The 24,871-nt window shown below is 50.1% G+C and overlaps 1 protein-coding gene and 1 long non-coding RNA gene across 2 annotated transcripts in view; one reads left to right on the top strand and one right to left on the bottom strand.

The window, feature by feature from the left end:
• The window catches only part of LOC142244138 (uncharacterized), a 99,614-nt gene that overhangs the window by 19,393 nt on the left and 55,350 nt on the right, over window positions 1-24,871 (top strand). The window contains exon 2 of the long non-coding RNA XR_012724450.1: window positions 4,722-5,249. This is a non-coding gene — a long non-coding RNA (uncharacterized LOC142244138). The remainder of the gene's footprint in view (window positions 1-4,721; window positions 5,250-24,871) is intronic.
• Window positions 5,243-7,378, bottom strand: MOS (MOS proto-oncogene, serine/threonine kinase). Its single transcript, XM_075316342.1, has one exon. The coding sequence runs from the start codon at window positions 7,054-7,056 to the stop codon at window positions 6,010-6,012; it is 1,047 nt and encodes a 348-aa protein (XP_075172457.1). The 5' UTR covers window positions 7,057-7,378; the 3' UTR covers window positions 5,243-6,009.

The raw sequence follows: 24,871 nt of genomic DNA, 5'->3' as shown, positions 1-24,871 counted from the left end.
GCAACTTACCAGTGATCCCAACAACGATAGGGATCGCTGGTAAGTTGCTAGGAGGTTGCTGGTGAGATGTCACACTGCGACGCTCCAGCGATCCCACCAGCAACCTGACCTGGCAGGGATCGCTGGAGCGTCGCTACACAAGTTGGTGAGCTCACCAGCAACCAGTGACCAGCCCCCAGCGCCGCGTGGAAGATGCTGCGCTTGGTAACTAAGGTAAATATCGGGTAACCAACCCGGTATTTACCTTGGTTACCACTGCACGGAGCTACACGTGCAGAGAGCAGGGAGCAGCGCACACTGAGCGCTGGCTCCTTGCTCTCCTAGTTACAGCACACATCGGGTTAATTAACCCGATGTGTGCTGCAGCTAAATGTGTACAGAGCAGGGAGCAGCGCACACTGAGCGCTGGCTCCTTGCTCTCCTAGTTACAGCACACATCGGGTTAATTAACCCGATGTGTGCTGCAGCTAAATGTGTACAGAGCAGGGAGCAGCGCACACTGAGCGCTGGCTCCTTGCTCTCCTAGTTACAGCACACATCGGGTTAATTAACCCGATGTGTCCTGCAGCTACATGTGCACAGAGCAGGAGCCGGCACTGGCAGTGAGAGCAGCGGAGGCTGGTAACAAAGGTAAATATCGGGTATCCAAGGACAGGGCTTCTTGGTTACCCGATGTTTACATTGGTTACCAGCCTCCGCAGAAGCCGGCTCCTGCTGCCTGCACATTCAGTTGTTGCTCTGTCGCTGTCACACACAGCGATCTGCGCTTCACAGCGGGACAGCAACAACTAAAAAATGGCCCAGGATATTCAGCAACAACCAACGACCTCACAGCAGGGGCCGGGTTGTTGCTGGATGTCACACACAGCAACATCGCTAGCAACGTCACAAAAGTTGTTCGTTAGCAGCGATGTTGCTAGCGATGTTGCTTAGTGTGACGGGGCCTTAAGACTTAAGGTCCAGTCACACTAAGCAACTTACCAGCGATCCCAACAACGATAGGGATCGCTGGTAAGTTGCTAGGAGGTTGCTGGTGAGCTGTCACACTGCGACGCTCCAGCGATCCCACCAGCAACCTGACCTGGCAGGGATCGCTGGAGCGTGGCTACACGAGTTGCTGGTGAGCTCACCAGCAACCAGTGACCAGCCCCCAGTCTCCTAGTTACAGCACACATCAGGTTAATTAACCCGATGTGTGCTGCAGCTAAATGTGCACAGAGCAGGGAGCAGCGCACAATGCTTAGTGCTGGCTCCTTGCTCTCCTAGTTACAGCACACATCGGGTTAATTACCTGATGTGTGCTGCAGCTACATGTGCACAGAGCAGGAGCCGGCACTGACAGTGAGAGTGGAGGAGGCTGGTATCGAAGGTAAATATCGGGTAACCAAGGATAGGGCTTCTTGGTTACCCGATGTTTACATTGGTTACCAGCCTCCGCAGAAGCCGGCTCCTGCTCCCTGCACATTAGTTGTTGCTGTCTCGCTGTCACACACAGCGATCTGTGCTTCACAGCAGGACAGCAACAACTAAAAAATGGCCCAGGACATTCAGCAACAACCAACGACCTCACAGCAGGGGCCAGGTTGTTGCTGGATGTCACACACAGCAACATCGCTAGCAACGTCACAAAAGTTGTTCGTTACCAGCGATGTTGCTAGCGATGTTGCTTAGTGTGACGGGGCCTTTACACCTCATCCATTTTATCTTAGATAAACCCATTGATTTACATTGTACAAGAGTAAATATTGATCTGAGACCTGCCCTGTCACTAATCAGGATTTCTATATTCAGCAACATTTAGGCTAAGTGCGCATTGCGTTTTTCGGGTGCGTTTTTGGGCTCAAAACAGCATGACTTTGCTTCCCCCAGCAAAGTGTGAGTTTTCATTTTTGCTGTCCGCACACACACCCCTTTTAAAAACAAAAAAAAAAAAAGTGGACATGTCAATTCTTTCCTGCATTTTCCCTCCATGCAATGCATTGGAAAAACGCAGAGATCAAAAACGCAGCAAAACACGCACCAAAAACGCATGACTTCCCAGTGCGTTTTTGCTGCTGGTGCGATTAACGACCAAAAACGCAGAGACAAAAAACGCAGCATGCGCACATAGCCTTAGGTGAACAGATTTTGTGGCAACTGATCCTGAAGGGGGAATTGAGGTTGTGGTCCTAGCACACTGAGTAAGCTTGCACGGCCATTTATGAAACTTCCACAGAACTGTAAAGAACCATGTGCAGCCACCTTTCCATTCAGTTAAGAAAGCCGCGGAGACACCATCACGTGTTTCTCAACGCTGGCAGGAAACTAGCCAGGTCTTTCACCGGGAAGGAACAACCACGGGAAGGGCAATCTCCAGTCAAGGAGACCACCTATACCAAACATGGTATCCATCCACAGACAGCCATTTCGGGGTATTTGTCCCTCATCAGTGTGGAGTAGGAATCTGGCTAGTGGGGGCAATGCCTAGTATAAGACTACTTAAGCAAGCATTGTTGACCTTAGGGAGATCAACATATCCACTGCGGAGACACCATCACGTGTTTCTCAACGCAGTGATTCTAGAGCATTGCCCCCTGGGAAGTATTTCTTATTTGCATACTTCCCAGGGGGCAATGCTCTAGAATCACTGCGTTGAGAAACACGTGATGGTGTCTCCGCAGTGGATATGTTGATCTCCCTAAGGTCAACAATGCTTGCTTAAGTAGTCTTATACTAGGCATTGCCCCCACTAGCCAGATTCCTACTCCACACTGATGAGGGGCAAATACCCCGAAACGGCTGTCTGTGGATGGATACCATGTTTGGTATAGGTGGTCTCCTTGACTGGAGATTGCCCTTCCCGTGGTTGTTCCTTCCCGGTGAAAGACCTGGCTAGTTTCCTGCCAGCGTTGAGAAACACGTGATGGTGTCTCCGCGGCTTTCTTATTTGCATACTTCCCAGGGGGTCAATGCTCTAGAATCACTGCGTTGAGAAACACGTGATGGTGTCTCCGCAGTGGATATGTTGATCTCCCTAAGGTCAACAATGCTTGCTTAACCTTTCCATTCAGTGACCTGAGACAGCACCTGACATTTATGGTAATAGGAGGGCACGAAGTGCGCGTGCGCAAGTAGTGGTGACGTCACCGCTCTTCCCTCGCAGGCGCAGTACCAGCCGTGGCTGCGCATGTGTGGTTAGAGTGGTGAGTCACTGCTACTTGCGCAAGCGCAGTTCGTGCCCGGAAGCTGCGGTGACGTGTATGTCACTTGCACAGGCGCAATTTGAACTGCATCTGCTCAACTGGCAGTGCTGCGGTGGATGCTGGAATAGGGTTACAGAAACTGGCGATTGTGTATGTAGATATTGAAAGATTACCTCAGCACTCGCTGGCAACTGAATAAACTGAAGGGTTAAGAAACAAGCCGACTTTACATTTGTTTCCATTTTTTTCAGTCCTGTCATAGGAGCTGAAAGGGACAGAATGACAGATCCGACATAATGGCGCCAAGGGTCCTTTTCAGGGATCCATTGTTGTGTCCCTCACTTTGATGGGAATAGCCTTACAAGCTGCACTGTTCTTCCCATCAAATAGACGGTCTTACAATGAGGCTCCGTACGGAGACCCTACAACAGGCGACAACTGAGCCTTGTGCAGAGAATGATTCACTTTTCTAAAAGTTTAATTCTGAGAAGATTCCTCAGATTCATCCAAGGGTGACCCATGTACAAATGCCTTCTCCATAGACTTTATAAGTAAGCAGAACAGTCTCTCCAGGACAGGAGTCTGTGCATCATGGCAGGCCAAACATTTACATACACCTATATCCACCCTTCTCTGGATCTATGAAACCATCTGTTAATCAAAGAAGAGGGAACGGGGTGGAGACTGAGGTGCGAATGAGTATATAAAATGATTAGCCCCGCCATGATACAAAAAAAAAAAAAAATAAAAAATAAAAAATAAAAAATGGGGTCCGTCTTATACTCCAGTGTTCTCTTACCGGAGGGGGGCAGCAGTGGTGGTGAAGCGGGGTCACAGGAGCCAGAGGTTGTGCTGGCAGGCACGGTGGGTCAGTGGCCGCGGCGTCCGTGGTGGCAGGAGCCGCGGCGTCCGTGGTGGCAGGAGCAGCAGTAGCAGCGGCGGCAGGTGAGTCGTGCAGCAGGTCGGTGCAGTGAGTGTCCGCTGTCCCGGTTCAATTGATGGTGCCTGGAGCGGCGCATGAGCAGATGGAGCGCTCATCCAAGAGCTTCATCTGCGCATGCGCCCGCTCCCAGCGCCATCATTTGAAACTGGGACCGCGGACAAACTGGGTAACTTGCTGCATAGCCGCCCGCACAGAGTGGCAACCAGCAGGCTGCCCGCCCACCCTGCGTGCAAGCGGCCGGGTACCTGTGCTTGCGTGCGGGCGGCAGCCGGGTGCCTGTGTGAGGGCTGCACACTGCCACGGGTACCCGGCTGCCACCTGCACGCAGCCACAAGCACCCGATCGCCGCACGGACAGGCCCCCCCGGTACCGCTATATTCGGATTATAAGATGCACCCCCTCCCCCCATTTTCCTCACAAATTTTTGGGAGGAAAAGTGCGTCTTATAAAGCGAAAAATACGGTAAATATCTAATGTTTACATTGTACTACAATACATTTTTCACTTAAATATAAGCATTATACTAAATATTATTTAGTAAAATATTCAGCACATTCTGCATTGCACTCCTGTCCCCAATTTATTATATATTTTAGGAGTCCGTGCATTTTATACCAACTCCACCAAAATGAGCTCCGACTCCACAGCCCTGCTTTTATCCCCATCAAAAGGAAACAGCCAACCTTGGCCCCGCCGTCAGAAGGGAGCAGCCGACCTCAGCCCCATTCCTTCTCCATGGAGCTGCAGGAAAAAGCAGAAAACCGCACCAAGCAGCCCTATAGGGAAAAGCCTGGCATCACGCAGGGGCGCCATTCTGCCATATGGTGTAGACTAATAGTCGGCCCTCCTGATCTATATGTCATCCATCCTGTGGCCAATAGCTGAACACCTCCACTTGCTGTCAGATGGACAATTACGGGCCAGAGAAACTTTATGAGCTACAGACATCACAGAACGAGCCTTTTGTAACAGTCACCTGTCCATTCAGGACTACGCCAGGCTGGGAGCTTAGATGTCTTTTCTGAGGGCATAAAGAGCCCAGTTGGCTGCAGTGGCCACCAGCACAGACATCACTGCAGGACGAGCGGTGCGGACCACCGGAGCCACAACAGTGAAATTAACAGGTAGAAATATATATTTTATTCTAAAACAGTTGTGATCTACATATAAATATTTGCGTCAGTGACAACCAAAGGAATCAAAATTCCAGAGTCCGGACCCCCCCAGTCTGTACAGGGATCCGATCCCAGAGTCCGATCCCCCCCAGTCTGTACAGGGATCCGATCCCAGAGTCCGGACCCCCCCCAGTCTGTACAGGGATCCGATCCCAGAGTCCGATCCCCCCCAGTCTGTACAGGGATCCGATCCCAGAGTCCGATCCCCCCCAGTCTGTACAGGGATCCGATCCCAGAGTCCGGACCCCCCCAGTCTGTACAGGGATCCGATCCCAGAGTCCGGACCCCCCCAGTCTGTACAGGGATCCGATCCCAGAGTCCGGACCCCCCCAGTCTGTACAGGGATCCGATCCCAGAGTCCGGACCCCCCCAGTCTGTACAGGGATCCGATCCCAGAGTCCGGACCCCCCCAGTCTGTACAGGGATCCGATCCCAGAGTCCGGACCCCCCCAGTCTGTACAGGGATCCGATCCCAGAGTCCGGACCCCCCCAGTCTGTACAGGGATCCTGGGACTGATCCTGGTCAGCAGGGCACAGCATCCTGCGCTCAGTATTCTCCACATCTCTTATTAGAGTCTTGTAAAACACACAGAACGGAAACATTTAGTTTAGGTGCCGCCACCACCATCACCCGGCGCAGTGGCCGCTCCACACTCCATGAGGCCCGGGAGTTCTCATCACTGCGGCAGCTCCATGGGGAGCAGTATGCTCAGGTGAAGGCCGCGGGAGGACTCCGGGCAGCGGCCCCCTCCGGCCGCACCGAGGCGCAGAGCTCCAGGCGCTGCAGGACCTCCTGTGCGCCGGGCCTGCTCTCCGGCAGCGGCGCCCAGCAGCTCTGGATGATGCCCCGCAGCGCCCCGCCGGCCTCTGTGCTGCTGAACAGCTGTCCGATCTCTGGCCGCAGGTCATAGGCCACCACGGCGTACAGCACACACTGCCGGTCCCCGGTGTACGGCAGCTCCCGGCTCACCATCTGCCACACGGTCACCGCGTACGAGTAGATGTCCGCCTTCACAGTGACCGGCTGGCCGCGGAGCAGCTCCGGGGCCCGGTGGGTGTAGGTGCCCCCCAGGTGGCGGAGCTGGGAGCAGCTCGGATCCTCCCCGTCCCGCAGTCTCTGCGAGCAGCCGAAGTCCCCGATCTTGCACAGGTCCCCGGGGGCGAGCAGCACGTTGGCCGGCTTCAGGTCCAGGTGCACGACCTTCCCCCGGTGCAGGAAGCTCAGGCCGTCCGCGATGTGCCGGGAGTAGCGCACGCAGAGCTCCTTGTCCAGCGGGGGCCCGCGGCCGTAGATGCGCTGGTGCAGGGTGCTGCTGCCGGCGTACTCCATGATGATGGTGCCGGGACTGCCGGGGTCTCCGGGGCAGCAGGCGCTGGCGGCCACGACGCGCACCACATGCGGGTGGCGGAGGCAGGCGGCGTTCAGCTCTCCCCAGAAGCTCTGCCGGGAGGCCAGCCGGTTCTTGCTGCAGCGCTTCACCTTCTTCAGCGCCACCGTTTGTCCGCAGTAAGTGGCCCGGTAGACGGAGCCGAAGCCCCCGGAGCCCAGCGGCTCCAACACCCGCACCTGCTCCCAGTCAATTCTGCACCAGGCCAGGCGGGGAGGGAGGACGGCCAGACGACGGGAGCCGGCGGCGGGGAGGAAGGAGCCGGGCTTACTGCGGCTCAGCTCCAGCGGACTGCTGCACGGGCGGAGGTCTATGGAGGGGGAGAGGTCCCGGGGCAGGAAGCGCTCCACAGGGATGGGGGACGGCATAGTGCCGGCGGGAGGCTCTGCTCACTGGATGGCACTGCTGCCGGCGGGAGGCTCCGCTCACTGGATGGCACTGCTGCCGGCGGGAGGCTCTGCTCACTGGATGGCACTGCTGCCGGCGGGAGGCTCTGCTCACTGGATGGCACTGCTGCCGGCGGGAGGCTCTGCTCACTGGATGGCACTGCTGCCGGCGGGAGGCTCTGCTCACTGGATGGCACTGCTGCCGGCGGGAGGCTCCGCTCACTGGATGGCACTGCTGCCGGCGGGAGGCTCCTGTCACTGACAACACTGCTGCCAACCCAGTCAGTGCACGTGTGGCCACTGACAGCCGCTACCTGCCCCTATAGGCGGTGCCCACTGCAGCACAGCCGCTCATTGGACGAGCCGCAGTCACATGGTCCCATACACGTGCGCCGGCCTGCTGTGTGCCCTGACAGCAGGAGGAAGCCGCGGGGCATGTACGGTGTGAACGTGCTCCAGCCAGACTGATATGTGGCGGCTTCAGGTATCTGCAATCACACAGACACTAGAACACGCCAGAAGACAGCAGAGGAGTCTTGTGTACGGATTCTGTCCGGTGTACGGATTCTGTCCGGCGTACGTGTCGCGGGCGGGGAGGGGACGCTGCACTCACCACGTTCGGGTCCGGCGCTGCTGCTGCTCGGTGGCTCGAGCGGTGGACCAGATCTGGGGACTCGAGCGGCGCTCCTCGCCCGTGAGTGAAAGGGATGGTTTGGTTTGGGGATGTCGGTTTGTGACGCCACCCACGGTTGTGGTGAGGTTGTGACACCACCGCTGCTCTGTACGGGGATCCCGGGAGCGATGACAGGGAGCAGCTGGGATGGTTCTCTCCCCTCCGTGGGTAGGGGCCACCGCCCGTCCCCCGTCCTTACGGTTGTGCGTCAGTCGGCCTCTCCTGCAGACGGTCACCACCGTCTGCCAACCTTGCTCTTAGGTGCCCGGGCCACGTACCCGGACACGGTCAGTCAGCTCCTCAACTACCACTTTCCTCAACTCCACTCTAAAACTGCACTGAACTCTTTTTCCACCTCCAGGACTGTGAACTCCTCAGTGGGAGGAGCCAACTGCCTGGCTCCACCCCACCTGGTGTGGACATCAGCCCCTGGAGGGAGGCAACAAGGATTTGTGTCTGACCTTGATGTTCCTAACCGGGGTGTGGGGTGTGTTGGTGCAGTACCTGTGACGTCCTGGCTTGTCCAGGGCGCCACATACGGATTCTGTCTGGTGTACGGATCCTGTGCGATGTACGGATTGTGTGCGGTGTACGGATTGTGTGCGGTGTACGGATCCTGTGCGGTGTACGGATTGTGTGCGGTGTACGGATTGTGTGCGGTGTACGGATCCTGTGCGGTGTACGGATTGTGTGCGGTGTACGGATTGTGTGCGGTGTACGGATTTTGTGCGGTGTACGGATCCTGTGCGGTGTACGGATCCTGTGCGGTGTACGGTGCACATGGCTGTGGTCACACAGTGCAGAACCTCCTAAGGCCTCTTGCACACGTACGTATCTCTGGTACGTGTTTGGCAGTTTCCTCACGTACCGGAGACACGTACACACCTAGACCTATGTTTTCAAATGGAGTTGGACACACGTATGTATTTACACACGGAACGTGTGTTCGTTCCGTACATACGTGTGTCCATGAGTTTCTCACGGCAACATGTCAGTTTTCTCTCCGGCATCACAGGTGTCACACGGAACGCAAACGGGTCACACGTAACACAAATGGACCACACGGATGTGTTCCGTGTGACACACATCGGAGAAAAGACACGTGTCTGTGAGAAAAAAAACCAACACTTTACTCACCTTCTCCAGCCCTGCAGTCTCTGCCGCTGCTGTCACTTGCTGCCGACCGCTGCTCATTATGCTCATTGAATATTCACTTCACTGTGGACAGAAGCAGCAGCAGCGGGAAGTCGGCAGGACCGGAGACCGAAGATCAGCACCACGGACAGCGACGCCAGGGACAGGTGAGTAGAAAGTTCATGTTCTCCGTGTGTTATCACGGAGAACACACGTAGCCCATAAACACGGGTCACGGAGGGCAAAACGCACCTCTGACACGTCCGTGAAAAACGTGCGTGGTTTTTCACGAACGTGTGAAAGAGGCCTAAGAAACCTCTTTCAACGTATGGAAAACTCTTTATATCAATGTGTATGAGAAATCCATTTTGCTGGTCATTTGAGAGTTTTTTGACCATTTTTTTCAGCTTCACCTTTTAAGGCCCTGTGCGCACTGGAAAATGGAATTTTCTTAAGAAAATTCCGCAGGGTCTGAAAGATTACTGCACCCGAGGTAAAAAACCGCGGCAAACCGCACCCGAAAACCGCATGTGGTTTGCTGCGGTTTTACCGCGGTATTGTTCGCGGTATTGCCACGGTTTTGCCGCATGCGGGTTGGTACATGTGCTTTAATGCATTCAATGCAATAAAGCACATTGAAAAAAAAAAGTCATTTCCTTCTGAGATAGATAGTAGACAGATAAATAGACAGAAGAAGAATAGACAGAGGGATAGATAGATAGAGTCCCTGTGAGCACATGCTGCATTTCTCCCGAGCGGTAGTGAGTTCACATTACCGGCCGTGGGAAATACCCTGTGGTTACCTGTTAAATCTCGTGGCTCTCCTGAGGCAAGGACTGAGGCAGTCTCCCATTCCTTGCCTGCCACGAGCGCTCCTGCTCAGCAGCGCCGAAGGTCTGCCAGACTGCGCAGTGTGCAGGAGATACCTTCTCAGAGAGGCAGCAGAGGAGCGACACCTAGTGGTTCTCCTGTTACAAGGAGTGAAGCGGTCTCCCATTCCTGGCCTGCCGCAGGCCCTCCTGCTCAGCGGCCCCGAAGGTCTGCGAGGTTGCGCAATGTGCAGAGGTTTACTGCTCAGGGAAGCAGTGAGACTCCCGTTATCTCTGCACATTGTGAGACCGAGGATCCCGCCTCTATTTCCCAGAGGCAGGAGGGTGAGCATGTGCTATGCGTGGTGGGTTCTGATTCGCCCACTGACGTCACACGGCTTGATGACAAGGCAGGTGACGTGGTGAATCCTGACTGGCCAGGCTGGGACGTCGTGGACCCTGATTGGGTCAAGTCCGTCATCTCCGCCTCGCGCCCGCCCTTGGGTGGAACGACACCTCCTTAAAAGCTCCTCCTGCCATCATGGCGGCGCGCGACCGTCCTTCTATGTTTGGATGTCTGGCAGCGTGCTGCCACGCCACTGCTCAGGCATTACTGTCTTCTGTGGGCTTGGCCCTTGCTGCTTAGGCAGTACCTCGTTTGCAGGCCGTGTTCCTGCCTTGCTGCTCCGGCAGTATCCCCTTCAACAGGCCGTGTTCCTGTCCCAGGTGAGCTCCTCAAGCCTCCACCGGACTCACCTGGTTATTGAAAGCACACGTGCGTGGGCACCTCTGTGCTACCCTCGTGCCATATTCTCGTGACTTCCACTGGCACACGTGCGTGGGCACCTCTGTGCTTCCCCGTGCAACAGGTACACCGAGCCGTGAGATCCCTGCCATACAACCCTCACGGGTTAGGGCAGATCGGTGTACATAGATCGTCTGTGACATTCCAGACGATCGCTAGCAGCAACCCGCTCACTCTTCACCCACCATAGCGGCGGTCCCTTACACCGCACAGTGGACCTTGACCGGCGGAAGCTGTCCATTTCCCATCTTGGCACGCTTCCCCGGGTCCCCCTCGTAACAGTTACCTCTGCTGTCTCGCTGCGAGGCTGCATTCAGCGCTGTGTCAGTGTCAGTCGCGGCTGGATGCAAGCATCGCAGGACGTGGATTACGTCGGAGCTGTGTGTTTTGGGGGGGTTAATAAAATGGTGAACCAGGGGCTTTTTTTGTGTTTTATTTAAAATAAAGGATTTTTCGGTGTGTGTGTTTTGTCACTTTACTTACGGGTTGATTATGTGAGCTGTCACATAGACGCTGCCAAGATCAAGCCTGGACTTAGCGGCGGCAATCCACCGCCATTAACTCCTTATATTACCCTGATTTGCCACCGCATCACGGCAACAGGAAGGCTGGGGACACTCCGGTACTGCCACATAATGGATGCGACAGTCTCGGGGCAGCTGCGGGCTGATATTCTTGGCTGCGGGAGGAGGGTGTAATACTATTGTATGTACTGAGGATTTCAATTGCGTTAGGGCAATGACAACCAGAGACGAGTTCTTGGTGCAAGATGTTTATAATATGCAACCAGCAATATGTACATAGACAGAACAAAAACACAGTAGAACATACACACAGGAAATACCTTCCAGGGTCGGAGCGAAAGGGAATTCCCGGGACCGCGCACCGGACTCCCCCAGGGAGACCACCAAGAGCAAACCCCTATACAGGGACTGTCTGGCAATCACCCCAGAAGGCCTAAATGCGCAGCAGCCGGGACACAAAAGGGCAATAGGTAAGTCCAAAAATGTCCATACGGTATGAGTCCAGAGCGGTTAAGAAACGGAAGGAACCGGGCGGAAGTACCGACCAAAGACGGTAAACAGAGTCCGGGCACAGCTAGATGAGACCAGATGAAGTCCAGAGTCGGTGTCGGTTGTTTTTCAAGGGGATCCAAATAACAATCAGGCAGCAGGGCAGGAGCACACAGGAAACAGTATACTCAGGCACTGGACTAAGCTTTAGGGGCGGCTTTTAAGCAGATGGACAGGAAGTAGGGCAACAGAACAGAAAACTCCATGTTAACAAAGGGCAAGCTCTTTCAAAAGAAAACTGGAAAACCCGGAACTCTGACAGAGGGGGGCATTAACCCTGTCCCTCGCCCTCCCCAGCCTGAGAATACCGGGCCGCCGCTGTGTGCTTACCTCGGCTGGACGGTAAAAATATGGCGGAGCACACGTGTTTTTTTTTCTATATGTCCGTTTGCTTTCTATGTGTATTCTATATGTGTCTGTGTTCTATGTCTGTGATGTCTGTGTGTGTCTGTGATCTGTGTGTGTTTACTCTCTGCTCCGCTTCCTCTTCCTGTCATAATGACATCACTTCCCTGCAAACCGCAGGCAGCGATGAACATTACCGCAGGGAAACCGCGAAATACTGGAGGGAATAACGCAGGAAACCGCAATGAACCGCACAGAATTTTCTGCCTGCGTTATTCCCTTCGGGATTTCACGATTTCATTGCAGTCAATGGAGTGAAATCCCGCAGCGACGTGCGGAAAAGAAGTGACATGCAATTATTTTTGCTGTGGGAATCCCGCAGCAAAACATGGAGCTGTCAAAATCCGCATAGTGCGCAAAGCATTTTTTTTTCCCCATAGGTTTTGCTGGTGAATCACTGCAGAGATGTTATGAACATAACATGCAGCGAAACATGCAGCAAAACCGCAGGAAATCCGCTGCAAAAAACGGCAAGTGCGCACAGGGCCTAAAGGTGCCTGATGAGGAAAATACAAAGAAGGTGCACATCCTGATGTAATGCAATCCAAAGAGGATATGTCTGTAAAAACCACTTTAGGAAAACAAAAAACCTGTCACCAGGATTTTCCTTTATGAGCTGCTGCCATCACCAGTGAGCCCTTATATATAGAGTTCTAACATGCTGTATATAAGAGCCCAGGCCGCTCTGTAGAATGTAAAAAACACCTTTATAATACTCACCTCCGGGGACGGTCCGGCTCAATGGGTGTCGCTGATTTCGGTCCGGCGCCTCCCCCATCTTGTGCAAACACTGTCCTTCCCAACCCCGTGTGGAGGACGCATTCTATGTCAGCTCACCCACCAGGAGACCCGATACATGGACATGGGCAGTGCTGCAAGGAAGGATATTGTAGTAAGGAGAAAATCCAGTGTCAAGGTCTGCGTATAAACAAATGTCTATTCGCAATAGTAAAAAAATCACAACTTCCAACAACTGGGATGACAAGGAGAAATTTTTCTAAGGCTCGAGTCACACTTGTGATTAACTCGCACCAGTGCAATGTGAGAAAATCTCTCATTGCACTCGGACCAATGTTAATTACTGAGGCAGCTCCGATCTGCTATTTGTTTCTCAGCTCAAATCGGACTGAGAAAAAAAATCGCAGCATGCTGCGGTTTTTAGAGTTTCCCGCACGAGTCATTCCAATGCAAGTCTATGGGTGCGTGAAAAAAACGGATGTCACACGGACCAGTGACATGCGTTTTTCTAAATATATTGATCGCATGTTGCAGAGAACATTGGAAATGAATGAGGTCTGTCGATGTCGGTCAATCTCTATCTCTGTCAGTCGGTCTCTATTCTCTCTCTGTCGGTGTCTCCCACCCCCTCTCTTATACTCACCGATCCTTGATCACGGGGCGCGGCGCTGCATGGCTGTCACAAATCTCCGGCGGCTTTTCCTCTTTTGAAAAAGCCGGCCGCTCATTATTCCATCACGTATTCACTGCTTTCCCCGCCCACCGGCGCCTATGATTGGTTGCAGTCAGACACGCCCCCATGTTGAGTGACAGCTGTCTCACTGCAACCAATCACAGCTGCCGGTGGGCGGGTCTTTGTTGTGCAGTACAATAAATAAATCATTAAAAAAAAAAAACGGTGTGCGGTCCCCCCCAATTTTCATACCAGCCAGGGTAAAGCCATACGGCTGGAGGCTGGTATTGTCAGGATGGGGAGCCCCACGTTATGGGGAGCCCCCCACCCTAAAAATATCAGCCTTCAGACGCCCGGAATTGCTGCATCCATTAGATGCGACAGTCCCGGTACTGTACCCGGCCCATGCCGAATTGCCCTGGTGCGGTGGCAATCGAGGTAATAAGGAGTTAATGGCAGCGGCCCATAGCTGCCACTAAGTCCTAGGTTAATCATGGCAGGCGCCTCCCCGAGATACCTTCCATGATTAACCTGTAAGATAAAGAAAATAACCACATACCCCCAAAAATCCTTTATTTGAAATAAATGACAAAAAAAACCCACCCTCTTTCACCACTTTATTAAAGTCCCCAAATACCCCTCCAGGTCCGATGTAATCCACAGAGGTCCCACGACGCTTTCAGCTCTGCTACATCGGAAGCTGACAGAGAGCTGCCACAGACCACGACCGCTCTCTGTGAGCTCCACGGGAGCAACTGAAGTGAGTCGCGCTATCAGCGATGACGTCACTCAGGTTACCGCGGCCACAGATCTCAGGTGGAGAACTTCAGCTGTGGCCGCGGGTCACCTGAGTGACGGCACTGCTGATCACGCAGATCACTTCAGTCACTCAGGGGATTTGCAGTCCCAGTGAGACCTTCACCGGTGACCGAAAATCAGGCCACGACACACATACAGAGCCGCGGGATGACAGTGAAGTCGAGTGAAGTTCATCCGAGTTCATTCTGATCGCGCGGCTCTGTCTGTGTCTGCTGTCAGCGGCCATGTAGCAGAGCTGAATGGCAGATGACATGCTGCTGAGAATAAAAATGGATCATGTACGGATCACACACGGACTACAATCGAGAGAAAAATCACAGAATCGCATTGCAGTTGCATTGCACACGGATCAACACTCGGACAGAGCTCATGCTACTTTCTAGCATGAGAATCGGTCCGATTTTCCAATCGCAAGTGTGACTCCAGCCTAAGACCCTGACTCTGGATTCTCTCATTACTATAACATTAGTGTTAGCACTATGGTTTATTATAATGATCAGTCTGGTGGTATTATTCAGTTACTATGTGGTGGTAATATGTGGTCTGGTGTGACATGCTATTATTAGTTATAGAGCCCCCTGAAGAAGCCAGACATGGGAACACTAACTTCCCCCGGGCTAAACGTACGTTGGTGGGTGTTGGGGGAGCTCTCTTCCCACAGGATGTATTCACTATTCACCTAAGAAGCACCTGGCACTTTATTGGGTATACAATGTATTACTTTAATGGCATGGGTTTATTCTTACTGCATTTACCCTTTTGGGCTGCCTGATGGGCGCTGATCCCACCTCCCTTTGGTATGCTTTGTATTGGAAATTTTTTTCCTGCATGTGGCACTTTATAAAGTAACTAACAATGCATCTCTGGGATTGTGTCCCTATATTTAAATGTCCTGGTGCAGTTATACCATTGGCGATATTTATTACTCTCTACCATTTCATGCACTTTATTTAATGTTGCATAGCAATTAACATTCTTCTTTATTGCCAAAAATTGTTGCTGCTATTTATTGTCCAGTTTTTATGTCTGTTCTCTCGTTTTTATGTGTGCCACCATTTTTTGTATCTAATAAATTAATTTTTTGCACATTTAACTCTCGTCCTCCCATATTATAGGTCATGAGCAGTGCCTGGTTTTCTCCATACATACCGGTTAGAACTTTTTGGTGATAATTCTATCTTCGTCTCATCAGACTAGAGAATCTTATTTTTCATAGTCTGGGAGTCCATCATGTGTTTTTTTTGCAAACTCTATGTGGGCTTCCATATGTCTTGCACTGAGAGGCTTCCGTTGGGCCACTCTGCCGTAAAAGCCCGACTGATGGAGGGCTGCAGTGATATTTGACTTCGTGGAACTTCTCCCATCTCTGTACTGCATCTATGGAGCTCAGCCACAGTGATCCTGGGGTTCTTCTTTACCTCTCTCACCAAGGCTCTTCTCCCATGATTTCTCAGTTTGGCTGGACGGCCAGGTCTAGGAAGAGTTCTGGTGATCCCAAACTTCTTCCATGTAAGGATTATGGAGGCCACTGTGCTCTTAGGAACCTTGAGTACTGCAGAAATTGTTTTGTAACCTTGGCCAGATCTGTGCCTTGCCACAATTCTGTCTCTGAGCTCCTTTGGCAGTTTCTTTGACCTCATGATTCTCATTTGGTCTGACATGCACAGTGAGCTGTGAGGTCTTATATAGACAGGTGTGCGCCTTTCCAAATCAAGTCTTATCAGTTCAATTAAACACAGCTGGACTTTAATGAAGGAGCCGAACCATCTCAAGGAGGATCACAAGGAAATGGACAGCATATGACTTAAATATGAGTGTCTGAGCAAAGGGTCTGAATACTTATGGCCATGTGATAGTTCAGTATTTCTTGTTTATTAAAATAAATTAAAATAAATTTGCAAAAATTTCTACATTTCTTTTTTTTTCTTTCAAGATGGGGTGCAGAGTGTACATTAATGAGAAAAAAATGAACTTTTTTGAATTTACCAAATAGCTGCAATGAAATAAAGAGTGAAAAATTTAAAGGGGTCTGAATACTTTCCGTATGTGTATATATATATATATATATATTGTTTTAGTGTGATCTTTGAGGCCATTGATTGGCTGCAGCATCACAAGTGGTGGCAGAGCATTATTGCGGCTATCAAGTAGACATGGCTGAAATATTTAGACCCTGATTCATTAAGGTGTTTACGCCAGAGTTCTGACATAAAACAGCTTTTTTTAGTCATATTATTTATCATATTTATCACTAGTGGTACACAAATAGTTATATGGTTTTTGCAAATTTATGTCAAATTAGCCTTGTTTGATGAATGTGATGAAAATAATCAGTTCTCATTTGGCACATTCCCTACTACTTTAGCATCAGCTCTCAGGAAGGTAAGCCACTCAATATTTACATCATTGTGCTGTACATACATGTGACTGTTATAGCTCCTCACAGGGCTCAGTGGTGATTCCTGTAGGTATGACAGGGATTGGCTGCAGTGGTCACATGTAGCACATCATCACTGGAGCAAAGTAAACTAGGAATGGTCAGAATCATTGCTGTGCCCATGTTAGTGTTATAGCATTGTGACATTTAACAGGTAAGTAATAGGGATGATCGAATTCCCTATTATTAGCTTCGATGGCTGTCCGCCGAATACCTCGCTGCTATTCGAGTATTCGCGAATATTCGACCCCCAATGTAAGCCTATGGGAAACTCAAATAATTTTACGTTGAACCTGTCGGTAACCTGTGGTGACTGAGGAAAAGGCTGAAATGGATGGGAAAAGGCTGAAACAGTATGGGCACAGCCTGTAGAAGGTGCCTGACTGCATTTCTGGTGTCTTTGAATAACATGGTTAGAGCAGCACGCGGCGTTTACGTAGTCGCCAGAACAGCTCTCAAAACAATGTAAAAGAGGGGAAATTGCTAAGAAACAGTTTCTAGTGCCTAATAAATGTACTAAAACGTCAAATCAAGCCCCGACCGCCAAAAAAAAAACAATTTAGCATATGTTCACACTTTTCGTTTTTTACATTTTCCCTTTTCGATTAGAAAGGGCTGTAACTTATACATTATTTTGGTGTCTGTCTCACACCTCCTTTTTTGGGACATATTTGACAGCACTTTAAAAGGTCAGCTACAATGTGCCCGTTGGGATGTTGACCTTGCCCTCCTCCTCCTCCTCCACCAGCACCACCGGCTCCAGTGGCCCTCTAAGGGCCACTGGCTGTTCTCAAATCTCAGACTTCTTAGAGCTCTCAGGTGGGCCCTGTAACATACATTGGGGAGGGATGGCAGGCATTTGCAGTTTTCTGCGTCCCCTATATCATTAATGTGAAAGTTGGAATACGTACTCCATAACACTTCACAGTACCATTGCCAATGTGGCCATTTGGATGTTGGCCTTGCCCTCTTCCTTCTCCTCCCCCACCAGCTCCAGTGGCCCTCTATTCAAATTCTATTCAAATGAATTTGAAAAGTATGTTTTATGGACAAATGACTACCACGCTGGGACATCGAAGCTGACGTTGTTGATGATGATTGTATCTGACCAAAAGCAAGTTGGGAGCTGGAGGCATCATCGCCTGCTTCCTAGAGCGCAGTTTGTGAAGCATGCAGCACCGTGGAAGTGGCAGTTGTTTCACTCTGGAACTCAGGCTTTATTCCAAGTATTTAAAAAAATTCAGTTTCCCCAGGGGGGAATTCTTCAGACACTATGGAGCACTGCATCAGTAGGTACTCCCAACAGTTATTTTTCAAAAAATTGTTAGGGTTTGCAACAGGGCATAACATGCCAAGGAGTTTAATACATTCAGTTCCCCTAGGGTGTAGTGGTTCAGACATCATGTAGCTAAGCATCACAAGGTACTCCCAAGAGCTCCCAACAGCTTATTTTAAAAAAAATTGGTAGCATAAGCAACAGGGCATAACATGCCAAGAAGTTTAATACATTTAGTTTCCTTAGGGGATAATAGTTCAGACACTATGGAGCACTGCATCAGTCGGGACTCCCAACAGCTTTTTATAAAAAAAATGGTAGGATAAGCAACAGGGCATAACATGCCAAGAAGTTTAATACATTCAGTTTCCCCAGGGGATAATGGTTCAGACACTATGGAGCACTGCATCACTAGGTTCTCCCAACAGCTTTTTATTAAAAAATGGTAGCATAAGCAACAGGGCATAACATGCCAAGGAGTTTAATACATTCATTTTTTCACACCGCCAAAAGGTTGCAGAAAGACTCTTTTCCCATAAGCCGATACGGCAAATTCTCAAGGGCTATCAATCGTGCAATGTGTGCAGTTATGGTTTCTGTCCTTGGGTGCATAACGGGGTATTTTCGCTTCTTTTTGAAGGTCTGTGGTATGGACAACTGTACGGAACGCTGGGACACCGAAGTGGATGTGGTCGTTGATGATTGAGTTTGGCCAACATCAGCTTTGGAGAAGGAGGCATCAGCGCCACCTTCTTGCACACCAGTTTGGGAAGCAGGCAGCCATGGGGAAGTGGCAGAGTTTGGAGTCTGGAACTCAGGCTTTATTCCACTAGCTAACACCGAGGATTTAAAAAAAATTCAGTTTCCCCAGGGGAAAATGGTTCAGACACTATGGAGCACTGCATCAGTAGGTACTCCCAACAGTTATTTTTCAAAAAATTGTTAGGATTTGCAACAGGGCATAACATGCCAAGGAGTTTAATACATTCAGTTCCCCTAGGGTGTAGTGGTCCTGACATCATGTAGCTAAGCAGTACAAGGTACTCCCAAGAGCTCCCAACAGCTTAATTTAAAAAAAATTGGTAGGATTTGCAACAGGGCATAACAACCCAAGGAGGTTAATACATTCAGTTTCTCCAGGGGATAATGGTTCAGACACTATGGAGCACTGTATCAGTAGGTACTCCCAACAGCTTTTCATTAAAAAATTTTAGCATAAGCAACAGAATATAACATACCAAGGAGTTTAATACATTCAGTTTCCCCAGGGGATAATGGTTCAGACACTATGGAGCACTGCATCAGTAGGTACTACCAACAGCTTTTTTAAAAAAAAATTGGTAGGATAAGCAACAGGGCATAACATGCCAAGAAGCAAAAAAAATTCTGGTTTTGCAGGGGGCCATGTGTAACACACCGTGGAACACAGCATCAATAAAGAACACAAATAGAGACTGCCTGACCAATTGTTCTAGACAGTGTAGCCTCAACAGTGCTTGTGCCAGTGCATAATGTACAAAGGCTTGAAAAATATTGCCCTGGGTGATTGGGCCAAACAATTATATGGCGGCAGCAGCCTTACAAGTTACATTACTCATGCGGTGTCATTAGATGATAGAAGACAAAATAGTCTTGAATGAGAAACAATGGAACTTATTTGAACTTAAGAAATCCAAATTTTGGAGCTACACTTATTATTGGGTCTTGTTAACAGGCGGCCTGAGATACTCTGGGGCAATCCATCTATGGTTCATTTTGATCATGGTCAAACTGTCTGCACTTTCCGTGGATAGTCGTGTGCAACTATCTGTTATTATTGACCCCGCTGGGCTGAAAACACGCTCAGACAACACACTCGCAGCAGGGCAAGCTAGCACTTCCAAAGCGTATAACGCGAGGTCTGGCCAAGTGTTGAGCTTGGAAACCCAATAGTTAAAGGGAACTGTAGACTCTGAAAGCACGCTGATATGGTCAACAACATAGTCCATCACCATCTTACTTAAATGTTCCCTCCTTGTCATCGTTCCTCCAACTGTTATCTGTGTCGCAGTTGATGGTTTGTGGAAAATGGACCAGTTTTAGCACATTAGTCCCCCGCCTGTGTTGCTCCTACTATGTATAGCCCTCTGTTGTAATCCTGTTGCGTGAGATGAGACGCTACCTCTGGCGCCAGCATGATCTGAGGGTAATCGTTTCATCAACTGTTCCACTACAGCCCTCTTGAATGTTTTCGAAGTACAATCCTTATTTGCCTCCACAAGTAGCAAAGCAAATTTGTCTTGGTAGCGTGGGTCAAAGAAGGTACATAACCAGTATTTGTTGTCTGCCAAAATGTGGACTAGCCGACAGTCATGAGAAAGGCAGTGTGACATGAACTGTGCCATGTGTCCCAGACTCCGAACTGGAAACCTTTGTGTGTCACTGCTAAGTATACATTCTGTCCCCCTAAACCTCCTCTCCTCCTCAGTCTCTCTCTCTTCCTCCTCCTGCTTCTCCTCAGGCCATCCATGCTGGATAGCCCTGAAGCTTGGGTTGTCAATCCCTTGGTTACCAACTTCAAAGCATTCCTGTTCGCCATCATCCTCCTCATCCTCGTGATGCTAAGCAAAGGTGGCCTGAGCTTGTTGTCTGAGGTTGTGCGGATTACTAGCAACCGTTGTGAAGTCTGGATCCACAGACAACTCGGGTGCATAAACACTTTGGTCAGTCAGACCATCCAGAGAGCGTTTGAATAAACAAATCAGTGGAATGGTAATGCTGATAACAGCATCATCACTGCTCACAATGTTGGTACAGTAATCAAAATTCTCCAAGACCTGACAAATGTCTGCAATCCACACCCACTCGGCAGTACTTATGTCTTGCAGCTGCGTTTGACGGGCATGTTCCAGCTGGAATTGGGATACTGCCCTCTGCTGCTCATGGATCCTGGCCAATATATGATAGGTTGAATTCCATCTCGTAGGGAGGTCACATATTAGTCTGTGACAAGGCAAGTGTAAGCGCTGCTGCAGCACTGCCAGGCCAGCAAAAGAGGGAGATGACTTGCGGAAATGTGCGCTAATACGTCGTAACATGGTAAGTAGGTCTGGTATCCCAGGGTATTTCTTCAAAAAGTGCTGAACTACTAAATTTACAACGTGGGCCATACAAGGAACGTGTACAAGCTTTCAAGCTGCCACCAGATTACAACCATTATCGCACACTACCATGCCTGGACGGAGATCCAAAGGCTCAAGCCATTCATCTGTCTGCTCCGTTATCGCTTTCAAAAGCTCAGGTGCCTGTGAGATTTGTCACCGATACAGATGAGCTTCAGTAGAGCTTAGCCGAGGCAGTGCTGCAGAGATCCCAGCTGGGGAATGATGTCGACGGTTGAACACTGGCGGATGTTGAGGAGGATGCACAGGAGCCAGATGAAGAAGAGGAGGTGGAGGAGGAGGGAGTTGTTGCTGTATAGGAGGCTACTGAAACTGGGATTGAAGTGGGCCCCGCTATTCAGGGTGTGGGAATTATATGGGATGTTGCCGGCTCAGACTCTGTACCAGCCACCACCAGGTTCACCCAGTGTGCCGTCAGTGTAGCGTTCCTGTCCACTTCCGCTTGTTCACGTGTCTGTGGTTAAATAGACCTTCCCTGCTATGGCATTGGTGAGAGCCCGTTTGATGTTTATGGACACGTGATTGTGGAGCGCGGGGACGGTACAACGAGAAAAATAGTGGCGGCTAGGCACAGAGTACCGATGTTCTAACACCACCAAAAGGTCGCAGAAGCCTCTGTTCCCACAAGCCGATACGGCAACATCTCAAGGGCTATCAATCGTGCAATGTGTGCAGTTATGGTTTCTGCCCTGGGGTGCGTAACTGGGTATTTTCGCTTATTTTCGAAGGTCTGTGGTAAGGATAACTGAATGGAACGCTGGGACACCGAAGCTGATGTCGTTGATGATTGAGTTTGGCCAACATGAGAGTGGGAGAAGTAGCCATCAGCGACACCTTCTTGCACATCAGTTTGGGAAGCAGGCAGCCCAGGGGAAGTGCAGAGTTTTGAGTCTGGAAATCGTGTTTTTCACCTAGAGTTGTCAACCACCTTGTGGTGTGCTTGGCTAACATATGGTTTCTCATGCTGGAGGTGCCCAAGCTGGAAGTATTTTTGCCTCTGCTAAGCTTGGTCTGACAGATTTGACAAATGGCAACTGTTTGGTCCGCAGGACTCTTGGAAAAAACTTCCACACAATCGCACCACGGACCCTTGAACTCTGAGATGGCTGAGGTGGTGCACGGACCCTTGGACTCTGAGATGGCACAGGTGGTGCACTGACCCTTGGACTCTGAGATGCCACAGGTGGTGGTGTCATGTGCACAGTTGATTGACTTCTGTCAGTGGTCGAAATCCTATGTCTTACAGCCTTATTGCGGATGGGCATATGCTCCTCTGCACTGCTGCTATCGCAATCCATGACACCTGTCCATGTTGGATCAGTCACCTCATCATCGACCAGGTCGTCTTCAAATTCCTCAAGGTCAACATCTTCAGTGATGGAGGTTTGAGGCTGACCTGAGGGCAACTGTGTCTCATCATCCTCCAACACTTCCACCTGATTGCCCAACATGTCACGGCTAACAACATGGCTTTCTTCTGGCCTTGGGTGCTCAAATATCTGTGCATCACTGCACACCACGGCCTCACCTGCGTTGGTGGTGTTGCGCGGTGAGAGGCATGAAAGGTAAAAGGGTCCCGTAAACAGTTCCTCAGAGTAACCTGCTTTGGTGTCATATGTTTCCTTAGAATGCTGATGTTGTGAGGAAGGATGACCAGGCTGAGGATTTGATGGGCCAGCCTCTGGGCTACTCAAGTCTGTCTGTGGGAACCCTTGGGATTTGCTACTTGGCAAGTAACTGGAGGCATTTTCTGCTATCCAACTTGTTACCTGTTCGCACTGTTGAGGGCGCAAGAGTGCTTTCCCACCTGGACAAGAAAATTGGGATAGGATGGCAGGGATCGATAAAGCAGGAACCTTTTTCTTTGACTCGATCACACTGCTTGGGCGACCACCACTGTCACTACCACTTCGTCCACGGCCCTTACCCCCTCTTCTTCCCATTTTTTTGGTTTGATTATTCAAGGTGAATACTGTAACGTGACCTTTTCTACAGGCAGTGGAACAACACTTATGCCGGATTGTTAAACTTGCGTTAATAGTTTCTCACGATAGCTGATTCTGCAAGTCTAAAAACCAAAAGGTAATTTTATTGGATAAACTACCACTTGGAGGAGTCGACAAAGATGTTGTGAATGTCTTTCAGCCCCAAAAGAAAACAGGGTTTGACAACGCTTTTCTTTTTGTATTGTTTCTTGGCACTCAGACTGTGTTTTCGTAAGAGCAAGGCACTATGTAGGTGCTGTAAGATATGAAGCCCCCAAAACTTTACAAGGTTGTTGCTAGGAAGGTACTGACCTTGAGGCAGAAGTTGTTACCCTGACAGCAAGTATTAATAAAAATTGGCTAACACTGAGACTGTGTGTTACTTGCAGAAAGCCACTAGGTAGGTGCTGTAAGATATGAACCTCCCAAAATATGCTAGGTGGCTGCTAGGAAGGTACTGGCCTTGAGGCAGAAGTTGTTCCCCGGACAGCAAGTATTAATAAAAATTGGGTAACACTCACACTGTGAATTGAGATGGTGGCTGACAGGCACTACACTACACCTGAACCCCTTGTTTTTACAATTTTGGGACATTTTTTTTGCAAGTTGTAATACCTATTGCTAGTATAACAGACACAAGGGATGTAGCAGTGCTGAGATTATTGATTATTAGTAGCAGATGTCAGGACAGCTTTAAATCTCTCCCTGCCTGTGAGTACGCTGTCCCTAGCTGTCCCTATATCACACACTGCAGGAACAGAGCGTATGCAGCACTAAGAAGAGGATTTTTTAAAACATTTTTTTGTTTGCAGCAGTTCTATGATGTACACAGCTGATAGCACAGTGGACACTGTCTTCAGCCCTTAAAAGGACTATTTTGGATTCTGCAGCAGGAACACTATCTCATAGAACGACCTGCACTGCCCCTATACCTGTTTCTATGATTTACACAGTCCCTAACAGCTAATGCTAAATAGTTTCAGCCCTTAGAAGCACTAGTATTAGTTGGCTGGAAAAACGCTGTACCGCACACAAAGCAGTCTCACTACACCGGCAGCTCAGGAATAAATGCATGCAGACAAAATGGCGGCTGCCTTATATAGCCCCTATGACGCTGTGCGGCCAAGCCAATCACAGTAACACCACAACAAAGATGGCTGCGGCGTTACTGTGAGGGCAAGCAACGTCAGATGTGTTCATTGGCTGGAACAAGGCGCCAGGAAGTCCAGAAACGAAAATGAAAGTACCGGAGCGAATACCATATTAGCCGTCGGATAGCGGATACCTCGGATAACCTATTAGCCGTCGGATACCGAATAGTGGCGAATACATTCGCTCATCCCTAGTAAGTAATGAGGTTTTTTTTAAAATAAATTAAATGCATTTTCTGCTGTTAAGACTGCTTTACACATTTCAATTTCCTATGCGATCTCGTATGCGATCGCACCCGCCCCCATCGTTTGTGTGGCTCGTGCAATTTGTTGCCTATGTCGCACAAATGAGTAACCCCCCGTCACACGTACTTACCTTCCATATGACCTCGCTGTAGGCGGCGAACATCCACTTCCTGGAGTGGGAGGGACATTCGGCGTCACAGCAACGTCACACGGCAGCCGGCCAATAGAAGCAGAGGGGCGGAGATGAACAGGATGTATACATCCAGCCCACCTCCTTCACTCCGCATAGCCGGCGGGAGCCGCGGGACGCAGGTAACCTGAGTTCATCATTCCCGGGGTGTCACACACAGCGATGTGTGCTGCCTCGGGAACATTGAACAACCGTACGTTCAATTGTTAGAAATTCAACGAC

Source organism: Anomaloglossus baeobatrachus, chromosome 6, assembly GCF_048569485.1.
Source record: "Anomaloglossus baeobatrachus isolate aAnoBae1 chromosome 6, aAnoBae1.hap1, whole genome shotgun sequence".
Lineage (NCBI taxonomy): Eukaryota > Metazoa > Chordata > Amphibia > Anura > Aromobatidae > Anomaloglossus > Anomaloglossus baeobatrachus.
This window is presented reverse-complemented; position numbering and strand designations above follow the sequence as displayed.

Excerpts from the sequence above, each read along its gene's own strand:
- MOS (XM_075316342.1), bottom strand. The coding sequence starts at position 7,056 with ATGCCGTCCCCCATCCCTGTGGAGCGCTTCCTGCCCCGGGACCTCTCC.